This window comes from Sinohyriopsis cumingii, chromosome 4 (assembly GCF_028554795.1).
Source record: "Sinohyriopsis cumingii isolate HCF-2022 chromosome 4, ASM2855479v2, whole genome shotgun sequence".
Classification (NCBI taxonomy): Eukaryota; Metazoa; Mollusca; class Bivalvia; order Unionida; family Unionidae; genus Sinohyriopsis; species Sinohyriopsis cumingii.
The window spans coordinates 101,348,997-101,365,649 of NC_142964.1; the positions used below are offsets into that span (position 1 = coordinate 101,348,997).

Here is a 16,653-nt window from a genome sequence, read left to right on the forward strand (position 1 = left end):
GAATTTCTATGCATAAAGTGTGTGGAGAAAAACTGTCTACAGACCACGAAGGAGCTGCCGAGTATGTGGACAAATTTCAGAAGCTTGTAGTTGATGAGCACCTCAGTCCTGAGCAGGTGTATAATGCAGATGAAACTGCATTATATTGGCGATGCGTGACCTCGGTTGATCCGGCATGGCTCTGGAACCAAGAGTGCCGGAAAATCGGTGGTTTACCTGTACTGGGATCAACAAGAGAGGGATGGACAGCACCTCCCCTGAGAGAGAAATGTTGTCTCCTTTGTGGAAAAAAGAACTATTTCTAAGCTGGATATTGTGATCGTGTGTACTCCTTGAAATAAAAAGGGACGAGCACGCACCATCCTGGATAACAAGAGTGTGTCTGCAAATAAGAAGGCAGCAGCAGTTGTTAAGGGCTACAACCTCGAAGCCGGAATTGGGTACACCCCCACCCTCTACTACATGAGGTAAGGGCAGCACACTCCTTAGCTGGAGAAAAAGCTTACCTCTGATGTGTGTAGGGTCAACATTCTACCGGTATCCGAAGCCCTTCTAGAGCGATGAGAAGTTTCATGCAGCACCAAGGGGGATTGGTGGCGCTATACAGTTTCGCATTTTGCATGGGTTAGGATTTTAAAGAAAAAGAATTTCCCCGGCTTTCCTCACTGGTTATACTGGCTATTTAAAAAAGACCTTGTATATCTTAGGTATAATGCAAAGAACCTTTAATTCCCTTTATTTTGGTGTATGATTGATGGGTGTACTATGGGTTATAGAGTATACAGCTTGGCCTTACTTCAAATGTGCACCTTTCACTTCCTTTCACTTGGTCATTTTCACTTCCTGAACTTCAGAGGTAAATTGTATAAAAAAAAGAGCCGATAACGTTTTTTACATTTTATATTGGTAATTCATTCATTGCACTTTCAGAAGCTGGTATTGTCTAGTCTGGCAAAATTCATTTTCCCTATTTTAATAGCTGCTATGTATAGTGTACTTTAGACTAATTCAGACTGATTTTTTAACACAAGGGAGCAGCCATTTTAGTTAGCATTGTGCTTAAATCGTGTAAAATTTCCCAAAGTACAGTATCTAAAAGAAATATCATCCACATTACATTAATGTAGCATAGAGGTATGCAAACATTTTCTCCACTGTGCATGTTTTAAATGCGAACTACTTCACCTTACATACGTCATTCTGTCAAAAGTACATATTATCTGGTGAGCGCCACCACTGCATTCTAGCTGTTGTAATCCTGATGAGAACCCCCACAGATCTGATCGCCATTGCGGTCGAGTGACAGGTCATAGACCGGCCACTGGTTACTGATAGCCAATCACCTGTTTTATTCTAGTCATCACACCTGTCACCAAAAACCAGTCACATGGGACTGGGCTCTATTCATAAATATACAAGTTGCTGGTAAAAGGATCAGGCCGATAAATCTCCCTTTCCCATGTTCTCATTCAGTCCGTGTATGATATGCAATTCTCCGCTTCAGGGGATTAATCCTAGTCATCGTTCTTCAGCGCCATGGATGACCGCTACATGGCCCGTTAGTGGTACAGGTGTTCAGGGACAGTGATCCCCACCTTCTGAATGGAATAGTGTCTCTCATAGCAGATTATCATGAATTTACGATGAGAGACGGCTCACCCTACCCTCCTAAGACTTTTTACCCCTTCTCTCTAGACGTCCCAGGTGGCAAAAGAAGAAGAGACAATGGTTCTTTGACAAGGAAGTAATCAAAGCTCATACCTTCTCAAGGTTTCGTTTATCTGAGCCGGGTTTGTGTTCCAGCAGACAGGGTAAACGGAATTCAACTGTTTAGAACTCTACAAGCCAAGACTTCGTTGTCCGCCCGCTTTAGTTTTCTCTTCTGTGAATCTTAAACTCCAAAGCGGACATGGTACCTCTTAGAAGACTTTATTTGCATCCTCTCCCGTTTCTCGTGCTGGCGATCTGGAAACCACACAAGGATCCACTTTCAGCCTGAATTCCTTTTGGGTCGGCAATTCAGGACCAACTAGTACAATCGGGATATATAAAAAATCCCAGGAGCTCCACTGCATGCCTCCTAACCGCACCCTTATTTATACACGGACGCGTCAGATTGAGGGTCTGGCAGTCATTTAGACCCATAAGGAATACTTCTTCAGGAAGGAAATCTCCTACACATAAATTGGTAATGAGATACATGCTCTCCGCACCGAAATCGTTCTAAGATTTAAGTCAAAGGTTACTGCATGATGATATCATCGGACTCGTCGGTGGTTGCATACCTCAGACGATAAGGAAGCACTCGTGCTCCTTCTCTCCTCCTTTCACCTTCGGTCTTGTTTAAGCTAGATTCGGGTATTTTTACTACGTGTTCAATCCAATAGTTGCGGAAAAAAGACAGTGACACAACCTACCGCTAAGCAACGGCTATGGACGCTTGTCCTTAAGTTGAGTAATTTGGAGGTCATCAACCTCCCTTCTTGCTGACATTTAGCTGCACAATACTGAGAGATAACGTATTACTAATGCAATGTTTATTGGGGGGGGGGGCTGATTTGAATTGTGTAATAATTTAAAATCGTTTTCAACTTCTTAACGGAAAGGCATATCGACACGGGTTGTCACCAAAAGACTTCTTGTGATACCTAGTTAGAGCCTAATGAAAATGGTGTAGTTCGCAGTCCCCATGGCCATGGAAAATCCTGGAAAAAGTTTTTGTCATGGAAAGTAATATTGTGGAAATTGGATAGTAAACTGTCAGTCGTTACTGCTAAAGTGGATTGCTCTGTGGGTGCAAATGGAAAAGGAAGTCATCTTGACAAATAGGTTGATCACGTGGTTATTTTTGCTATCATGTTGATCGCTTTTATAATTATTTCCTGTGCACAGATCCATATTTCTACCTTTTAGTAATAAACATTTAAAAATAAGTAATCGAAAATCATTAATTTGCGATGGAGAAGTCACTGTAAAAAGTTGAGATTTCTGTATGAATTCTACATTTGAACATTCGAAATGGCTTCTACAGTAGCCATTTTAACAGTCTCGTTATCGCTGCTCCTGAAAAATGGTCATATGAATAAGAGTTTTTCACTAGTATTTTTTATTTAAAAAATATGTCTAGGTGGTCCTAAATTAAAATGGTGCTGATCTGACATGCTGTAAGGTCACCGTGGCAACCATTTAAAAAACAATCTTAGCACTACACATACGAAGAGAGTAATGTATGTTCCGCTCTACAGTTTTTCACTTTGAACGGGGTTTGAGTTTCAAAGAAAAAGACATTTCTCGGGTTTTTCTCACTGGTTTTTGTGGTTACATAAAACAGACCTTGTATATCTTGGGTATTGTTTAAAAACGTATTCCCAATATTTTGGTGCATAACTGATAGGTGTACTTTGGGATTAGTATATACAACTTGTGTACCTCTGAAAAGACTGACAGCTCCGCATGGTGATTTATAAGTGCCTGAACTTAGAGGTAAATTGGAAATAAACGAGCCGATAACGTTTTCTTTTTAAATATTTTATAATTCATTCATTTCAATTTCAGAAGATGGTATCGTCTGATCTGGCAAAATTCATTTTCCTTATTCTAATTGCTGAAGTTTGTGAATTTTGGACTAGTTCAGTCATTTTTTTTTTTGAGCACTCAGGAATCAACCATTTTATCAGCTGTCTGCTTTAGAGTTTGCATAGTTTCCATAATTTCCACATTTTAAGACATTTCAGTCACAATACATGAAATTAGCATAGAGGAATACCAACATTTTCTCCATGGTGCATGTTGCCAGTGCAAACTTCACTTTCTTCCAGGTCCACTATCAGAAGTACATAATAACTGGTGGCGTTCTACAGTTTCGTATTTTGCATGGGCTTAGAATTTTAAAGAAAAAGAATTTCCCCGGCTTTCCGCACTGGTTATACTGGCTATTTGAAAAAGACCTTGTATATCTTAGATATAGTTCAAAGTACCTTTAATTCCCTTTATTTTGGTGTATGATGATGTGTGTAATATGGGTTATAGATTATACAGCTTGGCCTTACTCCAGATGTGCACCTTTCAAAAAATGCTAGCTCCACTTGGTCATTTTCACTTCCTGAACTTCAGAGGTAAATTGTATTTAAAAAAAGAGCCGAGAACTTTCTTTAACATTTTATATATTTGGTAGTTCATCCATTGCACTTCCAGAAGCTGGTATTGTCTAGTCTGGCAAAATTCATTTCCCCTATTTGAATAGCTGCTACAGGTAGTGTACTTTAGACTAGTTCAGGATGATCTTTTTTAGCACAAGAGAGCAGTCATTTTAGTTAGCAGTGTGCTTAGATCATTTACATTATCCAAAGAAATGTCAGCCACATTACATTTAAGTAGCATAGAGGTATGCCAACATTCTCTCCACTGTGCATGTTTTAAATGCAAACAACTTCACCTTACATACGTCACTCTCTCAAAAGTACATAATAACTGGTGAGCGCCCCCTGTAGAGCGCTACCAAAGACACGGAATTTTCTCCAGATGTCTTCTTATGATATCTAGTTGTCCAAAATGTAAAATGACGCCAATTACAGAGGCAATATGGACGCCATTTTGAACATCTTGTCATTACTACTCCCCCTATATGGATGATCATCTCTATATTGAGTTTTCACCACAAGCTGTATTATATCTAGCGGGTCCTAAAGAAAACGGTGCTGATCTGATATCCAATATGGCTGTAAGGTCAACGGTATCGTCCCCCAGGGTGCTTCAGTCCCGCAGTTGACTGACCTTTTTCTTGGGTTTATTGAGAAAAAGGGCTAAATCCTATTACTGACAAAGGCTACCACTCCACGATATCGGGCACTTTTCATGCATCATGGAGGAGGAGATATTAGTTATGATAAAGATCTATCAGACAGACCCCAGACTCGGTAGCCAAATTTAAACTGAGTAGGACAAACGCTCTAACCCAATGTCCTAAATGGAATCTTTCGTGGGTTCAGGCGTGATAGTTCCAACCTATAAGCGGGTACCACACTGAAGCTGCTGTCATACAAGACATGCTTTCTGATAGCTTTACCCTACGCATGCAGAGTGAGAAGTTGTTGTAGGGTTTAACGCAATTATGCAGCACAAGATAGTTTATATATGGCGGCCAGCATTAATAGTGGAGGAAGAATCCAGGAAAACCCCGGAAAGAATCACCGACCCACGAGAAGCTACTGGCAAGCTTTCTCACATACCCACATTGGCCGAAATGGAGACTCAAACCCACGCACGCAGACAGAGGTGAGATGGCAGTGATTCGTAACAATGAGCGGTTTAGACCACTCGGCCACTCAGGTCCCCAGAGTGAGAAGTATAACTTTTTAATCGCTCGAACTATCTCTTGGTCCAAATGGTCCAAATGACAAATGACGCAACCAGAATTTGCTGCTAAGAATAGGTGGCAGTCAGCTACTATCTCAATCTCTCTCTCTCTCTCTCTCTCTCTCTCTCTCTCTCTCTCTCGGATACGTACAAAGAGGCGGTGATGTAGTACCCTGTCATGCTTTTAAGCAGTACCTGAAGCTCACGGAGATATATTTTCTCTTCCAGATTAGGCTGGAAAAGAGTATAACCCCGCAAACACAAGCATCGTTGATCAAGTGATACAGTCGACTTTTTAAGGTCACGGGTTACGTGACCGTCGGTTGTGCTGATTTCATGTTAGGAGAGTGAGTTATCCTTTATATAAGAAATCCAGACATTATTCCCTTGAAGGGTATCTGTGGTAGAGGTTGAATGCTCAAAATCTCTTCCTCCTAGTACCCATTCTCACCAAATCAGCCCCATCCCCCGATTTGGACTTCATTCGAAAGTGCATCCTCACCAGCTTTTACAAATGAAATATAAGCATTACATTTTAAATGGAGCTGGAAATAGTATGTTGATACTTTTATCTATTAAAGACAAATATCGATAAACGAAATATAATTTTCATGGACACATAATGAAGTCAAACAGGTGTGTAATCTTTATTTCAGTATGCCAAAACTTGGGTACGCGTGTCACAATTGCACTTAACGATTTTTGCAGTGTGCGAAAATGATCTTTACCACATATTAGCTATAATCGACTCTAATGTTTATCATTTCAGCTGTAAAAAAGAGAAAACATCTCCTTCTGTGAGATGGGACATTTCTTCAGTCGAAATCTGAACAGTCAAAACCTTGGGTTTCTTCGATTTCGTTCAGTAGGAGAGTGGTTGCCATTGAAACACGGGGTTGTTTTGACCTTGGTTCGTGGACGCGGTTCGCTGTGCACATTGAACAGGAACTGGATTCTGAACACTGTTGAATTCCGCTACTGGAAGAAAGAAAAAGTCCACTAGTAATTTAAATCTTTCCGATATTTGAGGATATGACCAGACGTTAGCCTAAGTCTTTAAGAGCAGCAACAATGTTATTAGTTTATCACGTCCACAAAACGGTGATTAGTTTGAAAGATGATTGGATAAATTTACCATCTACAGTTTGGTGCCCATAGATTGTTGTTTTTTATTTTGATTTGTTTGTTGTTTTTTTTTTTTGTTGATTTTAGATTACGTTTAAAATGCACCGTGATTTCTTCATAACTTAGGATTAGTAAATCTTCCATACTCGAACATGTTCAGGATATAGTAATGAATGTTACACGCGACATCGTTTCAATGATAATACTAGTCAAGAATAAATATTTTGGAAACACTAGCGCCGAGTGTACATGTCCAGAGTATGAAGCATAACACCGTTTTAAAACGTGATAATTTCGGAATGGTACTGATCCATGGTTACCCCAATCAATCGAGAGACTAAATGAGAACAACCCAATCCAAGCAGCATGCAAATATGCTGTCGTTCACGATGCCGATTTGAAATGGAAAGTACTGAAAAATGTAGCATAGACTGCAGTCCTTTACACTGTGATAAATGTGCATGATCATTTTTTAAAAGAAGGTAAATTAATTAAAGATATAGTTTTGTTTTTCTTGAATCCTGGAAATTACAACATGTAGTGGAGGTATTTATTGATAATACACATTATCATATACGTTTGAAAATGATAATAAAAAAAAACTGAAAGATGAACAACGTTATTTTGATATCTTGGAAAGAAAGAGGGAAAAGAAAGAATAAGAATCAGCAATGAACAATATGGGAAACCTAAAAGTTTTTCTTGCGAATGGTTGAACTGCGAAAATACAATCAGCTCCATCAATGAATATGTAGAGGTGGGGAATCTCCACTATGCCGGAGCGAACGGAGAAAACGAATGAAAGTGTACTATTGCTAATTTTTATATGCCTGCCAGAAATTCTTACGTTATGATTTTGTCCGTCTTTCAGTTCCACAATCTTAGTTTTCCGCACAATGACTCGTGTTGTCCACCATATACAGTTGCCATATATTTTGGAGATCTTGGACTTGGGATAAAAAAACATTTGCTATTGCGTGCAAAAGTCGAGCTTTTGTGATTAAAAGAACAAAAGTTTTCCGCATAATGACTTGAGTTTTTCATCATCTACAATTACCAAACCTTGTGGTTAGCTTGCATATAACGGAAGGGTGATCCCAAGGTCATTGTGACTGAACAAAATGGGTTCCGCAAAATAACATTAGTCCTACATCACAAACCATGACCAAACTTTGTGGATGACATGCAATTAGCGTAAAGAAAATGTCTGTTGGTTCTGGGGTGCAAAGTTCAAAGGTCAGGGTCGCAGTGACTGAAAGAAGAAACACGATTTCTGCAAACAATATTCAGCTAAATGCATAGAAGGACAATGAATTCGGGACAGGCGAATAAAATGTGCCTTTCATGGTACTCTTGTTTGCAAATAGTACACACGATGAAAGGCAAATAAGGACTGTAAACTAAAAGAGCACATTACCATAAGATGAACCACTTTATCACAATAAAACCGTGAACACTTGCTTTCTTTTCTTCATCTACCAGAAAGAGATCAGTCTGAGAGAAAACTGTCCATATAAATATTGGGATAGTTTAAGTGTACAGTCACGTGCCTCAGTAGTGTTGTTGGTTTGTCCACATGCACAAACATAAATTTTCAGTCGACCTTTTCATGTTTAAATTCATCCTTACCCGTCGATTTGATTAAAATAAGATATCCACTGTCCTTCCTGAAGATCTGACATCAACTGCAAATGTAACATTTTCTGGTGACCTTTGAATCAGCTAATGGAAATGCAGCTTTCAGAAATCTGAAAGTGAATCAAATGGTTAAGTATACATCGATGCTATTCAACCATGCTCAATCTTCCCGAACGCGAAGATATAAGACTTAATTGGCTGATAAAATTAGCGATTGTGGCAATAACATATGTTTACCAAACACGACCCCTAAGCAGTCGCTGTCAGTTCTTCGCGTAGGAAAGTGGATATCTTATTTTAATCAGATTGTTTACCCAACTATCGGGGGAATTTTCAACAGCCCGAAAGAGCTCGATTCCTGGCCGCTTAGGAAAGAATTTTCATGTGAAACAGATCCTCTCTTTCGACATTCACATCTGGTTCTGCTCCTCCCCTGCCAAAAAGAAATTGCAAATCAATAGTGCAAGTTATTGCATTACCTAATCCCGCTTTAGGTTCACTATAATTAATGTAAACGATTAATTAGTTCACAAGTTATACTCAGTTCCTATTCTTACCATGTTGAACAACTTTGATTTTTTTAATGTTATCGCACGTAAAATCGGCAATTATTTATTACTGAATCAATCGTGGTGAACAGCGTACTTGGCAAACTCACAGTAGAATGGCTTGAGTGAATTACAAAAGCACATCAGTGAAGTTTTAAACACTGTATGAACTAAATGTGAGATCGGTAAAAATATACCTTTGCATACCTTTGTCGACTAGATATACAAATTTGAACATGACATTTAATAATAATAATAGTGCATTATCGTTGCATCTCTAGCGTTTAACATATCTACAACACCATCCAATTTTCAGCTAATGGTGTTTTATGCTTCATGCAAGTTTTGCTGAATTTATTGTGTTTAGTATACTTTTGCAATGAATTTTACTTATTTTGTAAGAATCTTACCTCGCCAAAAGACATCAACATAACATCATTTCTAAACGCAAAGGAATCATTGTTTTCTTCGGCTTGCGTATCCACTTTCTGTTCAGGAACAGCGACTCGTCTTTGTTGAGTATGGTCAGGCCGACCGGAAAGATGTGTCCTTATCCTCATCTCAATAACTTTATCGATATCTTTTTCGAGCTTTGTTGGAGAGGAAGAATCATGCCGACTCGATTCTAGGTTCCACAGCTTTCTGGTCCAGTTGTGGAGGTAGGTAGACATGTATCTCACAGCTCGTTCTTCCTCACCGATTGCATCAGAATCTTCAACGACAGGGTGTGATTGAGATTTGTTCATTTGTTTATGAGACGAAATTCCTGTTGTAGGATCGCTCTGAGTGTAGAATCGATTGACGTCGTGAGACTGCAAATCTTCACTATCCAGTAGTGCTCTGATCAGGCAGCTGTCCGACTTTTTTCTGCGATCATCGTTTGAGTTCAAAGACAGCAGATTTTGATCTATATGATAACGAGGATGTTCTGTGTCCCAAATTTCTATGAAACTCGAATCCTGATCAATATTATGATCATTACCTAAATCATGCTGAAATACCTCGGCGCAGTCTTTAGCACTAGCATTTTCGCCGCCTTCCTTGCATGGGAAGTTATTACATACATTATTTCCATTGCCACGATCTTGTTGCTCTAACTCAGTATCTGTATCCAGCCTTTGTCTTTTCGACGTTGACTTGTGGAGCCACACTCTGGAATCTTTCTTGAACATTTTTCCAGTCTGGGTCATCTGGAAACTACCTTCCTCCTCCTTATTTCTCTCCGCCAAGCGCATTTTTAACGCCAACATAACTTTCACAGTTGGGTTTCGTGTTTGTCTTATGTATTTCTTAAGAGCTACTTATTATACTATTTACCTTTAGCCTATGTTAGGATGGGTGAAGGCTTGTGTCACCCCAAGTGACATATGTCAGTGACGTCATAGAAGAAGATAACACGTCATCCTAGACTGGTTGCCTGTCTCTTCGTCATGAAATAGAGTTCAGATAATATTTCGGTCTCTGTTTATCTCAATTTCTCCTCCTCAAATTGAGAGATTTAAATATCTTTATTATTATATTGTTGATAAATTAATATTTAAACAAAGATTTGGCATGCATTAACGATTAAGATTCAGTCAGAATATTTTTAATTCTCCTCTCTTAAAAAAATAACAACAGAAAAACAATAATGAGTATCAAGATTAAAGGCATGTTTTTATTGCGTTCAACGTAAGAATAAAGAAATACGACAAGAAGAGTTAATCAATTAGTTTATAAAAGGTATTTCTGACATAGTATACGTTTTGATAAATATATATTAAACAGATCGCAAGAATATTTCTCTCGCAATTAATATTAAAACTGCAAATTAATTACAAAATTAAATACGCGTACACGACAGATAGGAAAAGAGTAAATATCAATTAATCTTCTCGTTGTAATCTTGGCATCCGTCCGTCTACAGGAGACGATGGCGTAGCTCCAAAGTACGCTTTTGCTTATCCTTCTTTTTAGCTCTCTTTTCAGCTTGTTTTATTCTTCTCTTTTCCTCTGCGTTTTGAACTCCCTGCCTGACAGCTAGACGCCAGCTGGAACGGTTGTTTGCACAGCTGTCCCAGTCGCTGACATTGATGTTTGCTGTCTTCATATCCTTCTTGCAAACATCTTTGTAGCGCAGATGTGGTCGTCCAGTTGGTCGTGCACCTTCTGCTAACTCCCCATATAACAGGTCCTTGGGAATGCGACCTGGGTCCATTCTCTTGACATGGCCGAGCCAGCGAAGGCGCCTCTCGCTGAGTATGGAGAACATGCTGTTCATGTTGGCGCGTTCTAGAACCTCTATGTTGGGTACTTTGTCCTGCCACTGGATGTGCAGAATGCGCCGCAGACATCTCAGGTGGAAGCTGTTGAGTTTCCTCTCGTGTCTTGCATAGGTGGTCCATGTTTCGCTGCTGTAGAGAAGTGAGCTGAGCACGCAGGCTTGGTAGACACGCAGTTTGGTCTTCTCTGTGAGGTTGGGGTTGTTCCAGACCCTCTGGTTAAGTCTGGCCATCACTGCAGCTGCCTTGGCAATCCTGCTGCCCACCTCAGAATCAATGGAGAGTGAGCTGGAGATGTTAGACCCGAGGTACGTGAAGTTCTAGACAACTTCCAAATTGTACCCATCGATGGAGACAGAGGTAGGGGAGTCTGTGTCCTGTGCCAAGACATTCGTTTTCTTCAAACTGATGGTCAGTCCAAATTCGTTACATGCATGGGAGAGGCGGCATACCAGCTGCTGAAGTCCATCTTCCGTGTGTGATGTCAAGGCTGCATCGTCGGCAAAGAGCAATTCACGGATGAGTACCTCTGTGACTTTAGTCTTAGCACGGAGACGGGCGATGTTGAAGAGCTTTCCTCAGCCCTGGTATGGATGTACACTCCCTCGCTGCAGTCCTTGAATGCGTACTGTAGAAGCATGGAGAAGAAGATGGCAAAGAGCGTCGGTGCAAGGACACAGCCTTGTTTGACTCCGCTAATGACTGGGAATGTTTCAGATGTTGCGCCATTGAAGCACATTGTGCTGTGCATGTTCTCGTGGAACGACATAATGACAGCAAGCAGACGTGGGGGGCAGCCGATCTTCTGCAGGAGTCTGAAGAGTCCACTCCGACTAACCATGTCAAACGCCTTCGTCAGGTCTATGAATGCAATGTAGAGGGGCATCTGCTGCTCGCGACACTTCTCCTGCAGCTGACGTAGTGAGAAGATCATGTCTACAGTTGACCTGCCGGCTCGAAATCCACACTGGGACTCTGGGTAGACGCGGGAGGCTAGGATCTGCAAGCGCGCCAAGGCAACACGGGCGAAAGCCTTTCCGACGATGCTGAGGAGGGAGATGCCCCGATAGTTGTTGCAGTCGCTACGGTCTCCTTTGTTTTTGTACAAAGTGACGATGTTGGCGTCACGCATGTCCTGTGGGATGTATCCCTGTTCCCAGCAAAGGCAGAGGAGTGTGTGTAGGGGCTGGAGCAGTGCTGGTTTTCCGCTCTTGAGGACTTCAGGGGGAATGCCGTCGCTTCCAGGAGCCTTCCCACAGGCAAGGCAATCGATGGCTTTTCCGAGCTCTTCCAGGGTGGGCTGTGTGTCTAGCTGCTCCATGACAGGCAGGTCTGGAATGGCGTCCAGGGCAGTTCCAGTGACATTGTTTTGGGTTGCATATAGCTCGAGATAGTGCTCAACCCATCGCTGCAGTTGTTTCCCCTGGTCTGTAATGACTTCGCCCGTCTTGGACTTGAGGGGGGGGGGCGGTTTTGTAGCTGGGGGGGGGGGCTGTCGCCTTTTTGATACCCTCATACATTCCTCTTGTATCCCCGGGTCAGCAGCTGTCTGTATACTGTTGCAAAGGTTCAGCCAGTAGGTGTTGGCACAGCGGCGGGCGGTCTTCTGGGCGTTATTCCTTGCAATCCTGAGGGCTTGTAGTGTTCTGGGGCTAGGTGCAGCCTTGTATGCCAGGAGGGCTTTCCTCTTTGCCTCAGTCACGGGCTCCATCTCCTCCCAGTTTGCCTCATACCAGTCGACATTCTTTCGCTCCCTCTTCCCGTAAGCTATGATGGCTGAATTGTACACAGAGTCACGGATATGGGACCACTTAGAGTCAATGGTGTCATCAAGTGTCACTTTGGTGAGGGCTTCCTTCAGTTTGCTGATGAACTGCTGTGTTTTCTCTGGGTTGCTTGCACAGCAGGTGTTGATGCGTGGGTGACCCTTCTTCTTGGCGTGGTGCAGCTTCTTGGGTAATATTCGCACCTTGCTGGCCACGAGGGAATGGTCCGTGTCACAATCGGCACTGTGGTAGGTGCGGGTAAGGAGGACACTGTCCAGTTCTGCACGCCTGGTGATGACGAGGTCTAGCTGGTGCCAGTGGCGTGAACGTGGGTGTCTCCACGACACCTGGTGGATCTCCTTGCATTTGAAGAAAGTGTTGGTCACACATAGGCTGTGGGAGCAGCACATCTCCAGCAGTCGCTGACCATTCTCGTTCATCTTGCCCCTTCCGTAAAAGCCGAGACCGGTGGACCAGGCCTCATGGTCAGCTCCCAATCTAGCATTGAAGTCTCCTAGTAAGTAAAGGCTTTCATTGTTGGGGATACTGGATATTGCCTGATCCAGAGCCTCATAAAACTTGTCTTTCTCCTCGTAGGTGGAGCAGAGGGTTGGGGCGTACACGCTGAAGATTTTGACCGGGCCTAAGGATGTTGACAGCCGGAGGGCAAGGATTCTCTCAGTACCTGATGATGGAGGTTTAATGAAGGCGATTAGCGTGTTCTTGACGGCAAAGCCTACACCATGCTGCCTAGGTTCATCCAAGGGCTTCCCCTGCCAAAAGAATGTGTAATTGGCTTCCCTGATGGTGCCGCTGTCAGCCAGTCGGGTCTCCTGGAGGCAGGCAATGTTGATGTTCAGTCGGGAGAGTTCTCTGTCAATGACGGCAGTCTTCCGTGCATCGTCGATCTGCTGTAGGTCAGTGGTCAATCCAGGACACATGGTCCTGATGTTCCAGGTTGCAAAACGAAGAGTTGGAGTCTTTTTATTTCTTCTTTTAGTCTTTCCTGGTGCAGAGTTTTGTGGCCCACTTATCGAGATGGTTCTCTAAGCTCCACGCACCCAGTGAAGCAGGCAGGCCATGGCGGGTAGCACCTTACTGACTGGGGGCTGCCCAGCTTGAGGCGGGCGGTAGCTGTCCAGTGAGACCTGGTGATCTCTCTCACCGTCAGAAGTAACCCTTGGCGCCAAGCTCTACGCCAATCGAGCTTTGACTTAGAACCGGTAAACTGCTACTTCTCGTGTTGTGCCGACGCCGTACGACGATGCTGGAGTGTCCTCTCCAGTGGAGCTATGAAGCCTGGGCAGGGTGGTATGGAGAATCAGCTGTTGCCCATGCAGCAGATCCCCCCTCTCCACGCAGCTGGTGTGCCCAAGGGAACGACGAATGCCGATACAGCTTGGCACCAACGGCGTCGGAGGAGTTGCCGGAATGAAGTTGAAGTCAATGTCATACCGCCTTAGGGACTCCATCTCCGGGTTTTCTGTCGGGGTTTACTCCCTTAGCCTTTCCCATGAGTGGGTATAGCCACAAGGCAGCAGAGGTTTGGAATCGGAGTTTTCCTCCTCCTAGATGAGCTACCATCCAAGGTTTACGAGTCGCATCTACCCGAAGCAACTGGTTTTAAGGCGCCAGTGGGCCGCCTTCACCCCTTCTCCTGTTAGTAGAAAACATGGTCTGCCGGGCTTCAAATCTAAGCCACTCGCGAAGGCCAGGAGCTGGATTTTTAGTTGACAGAGGCAGTAAGAGACGCAGGCCGTATGGGGCATTTTGGAGGATTGGGGCGCTTGTCTCCCACTCCCACCCCGGGCAATGTCAACCTTAGACCTTCTCGTTGTAATAACCTAGAATCATTAATGTTACATGGGGAAGATTTTAATCTTGAAAGTGCAATGTCCATAGCTTTTTCAATACTCATTTTGGGCGACATCTCCAGTTGTTTCTTTATGTTTTTTGCTATAGTGTCGTGTTTTATCAGCATTTGCCATTTGATGGTGAGTTTGTTTAGTTTATCCGAAAAGAAAGGGTGTTATGCTGTATGCGGTGTAACATGTTTAAAATAATCTTATAAAGTGTTGTCTGAAATAATACCAGATAGGCATTATGTATGATAATCATTTGTAGGGGAACTGTAGTATTTACAAAGGCTGCTTTCCTTTTATATATTTTTTATACCGCATAAATTGACTAATGCAAACATTATTTTGAAATCTCTTTATATGTATTAGCAATAGTGCACTCTATTAAGTGGGAATAGTACAACTGATCGGACATTCTTACCTCTTGTACAACTTACATAGTTAAACATTCGTTGGAGCTATCCGTCAAAGTAAATATTTCTTATTCATTTTTATTATCAATTCGAAAATGGTGACTAAATACATCACGACCACAAGAAATAGGCAATAATACAAACATAGGGCCTTATGTTTAGAATATGTCGAATATTCTGAAATATCCTCTAAAACTTGTGTAAACACATAACTTTTCGTGCTCATCAGTGATGGATTTCTGAATGTCAAATGGACCAAACGACAGTAAGATCCTATATTGTTGTTTTTACATAAAGTCACAGGGAAGCTTGAATTGGTCTGAGCGAAGGCAAGTTCATATTTTTGGTTCACAAACATGGTCTTACATGTCAAATTTAATTTGAATTATTAGGCAAATTTAGACTCGAAGCCTGCATATGGAAATTGATAATTTCTACATAGGCGCTACCACAGGTTTGACGCCCGGTTCTGATAGGAAAAACATGTCGTTTACTCGGGTCTTATCATTCGTCTTGCCTTACAAGTGTATAATTTCGTCATCATAGAATTTCTTAAAATTAAGCTTGGAAAATCTTGGGAATACATTTCAACAGGTTACTGGTTATATATAAAGGGAGCAAGGGACAAAGGGAATTTAACATAGGATGGGTCAGTCTGGGGACAATGAGAATATATATATATATATATATATATATATATATATATATATATATATATATATATATATATATATATATACCAAAAATAGCAGGCCAGAAGGATTTTCTTCGCTATCAAAGACCAATGTCAAAAATGATAAAAACTGAGTCAGTCACCTACTCGGATGAGTCAGATAGCGGTGTTTGACTGTTAACTGCCAGTGATGATGTCATTTCGGAATTATGAATAGTCACTGGCCGCAAACTCGATACAAGTAAATCTGTAAATCATACCTGATGGTCTCATTTAAAAACAAAACAAAACACAATTATTTTGAATACATATTATGTGTTTTAAAAAGGGCACTGTAACTCATTTGGTAAGAAAACTAAAGAAATTCGTTTTACTTTGGAAAATACAACTCACTTTCGGCAGTAGACAATTGTTTGTAGAATTATAAATAACAAATTTTGAAAAAATCATAATGTAGACTGCTTTCGATTATTTCCATGTACAAGCAGATTTCGTTTATGTACACACGATATACTTACATGCATAAAGATATAATATTACAAGAAGAGGTCCGGATGTAAAAGGACAGGGTGAAACAGACAAACACACACACACACACGCACACACACATTAAGATAGGAAGTGTTTATAGACACACTACTGTATGCTCTCACGCAACGCACAGAGACACATGAGAAAGGGTGAGACGTATTAAGTTGTAGTTTTTGTGGAAGACATATAGATACACACAAAACACATACACAAACACATACATAAATATAAAAATTTTCGGCAAATGATTAGTATTTCTCCTTTCTAGACACCTATGTGGCCCTGAAAAGGGCTGTCGGGATCTTTAACCAAAGACGAGGGTTAAGCACACATTGCACCTCTTCATAATTCTTCTCTGTAAACGTGTTCGCACCGTCGATCCATACACCAATATTTCCTTCAGACACCACTGTCTTTCCACATGCGTTCATTTCTTCCAGACAGACGTGTCAGTAATCTTAGTGATGGCCCACGATGTCTTCAC

General features: G+C 41.7%; 1 protein-coding gene across 2 annotated transcripts; it reads right to left on the bottom strand.

Moving 5' to 3' along the window:
• Positions 1–5,986: 5,986 nt before the first annotated feature.
• On the bottom strand, positions 5,987–11,169 carry LOC149801782 (uncharacterized). 2 transcript variants are annotated; one of them, XM_089956126.1, is made up of 4 exons: positions 9,077–11,169; positions 8,433–8,551; positions 8,110–8,228; positions 6,197–6,333 (listed from the first exon to the last, which is right to left on the bottom strand). In XM_089956126.1, the coding sequence occupies exons 1-3, from the start codon at positions 9,914–9,916 to the stop codon at positions 8,162–8,164; spliced, it is 1,026 nt and encodes a 341-aa protein (XP_089812252.1). In that variant the 5' UTR covers positions 9,917–11,169; the 3' UTR covers positions 6,197–6,333; positions 8,110–8,161. The 2 variants fall into 2 exon arrangements, with proteins under 2 accessions (XP_089812251.1, XP_089812252.1); XM_089956125.1 differs by lacking the exon at positions 8,110–8,228 and having other exon boundaries at positions 5,987–6,333; positions 9,077–10,228.
• Positions 11,170–16,653: the final 5,484 nt, after the last annotated feature.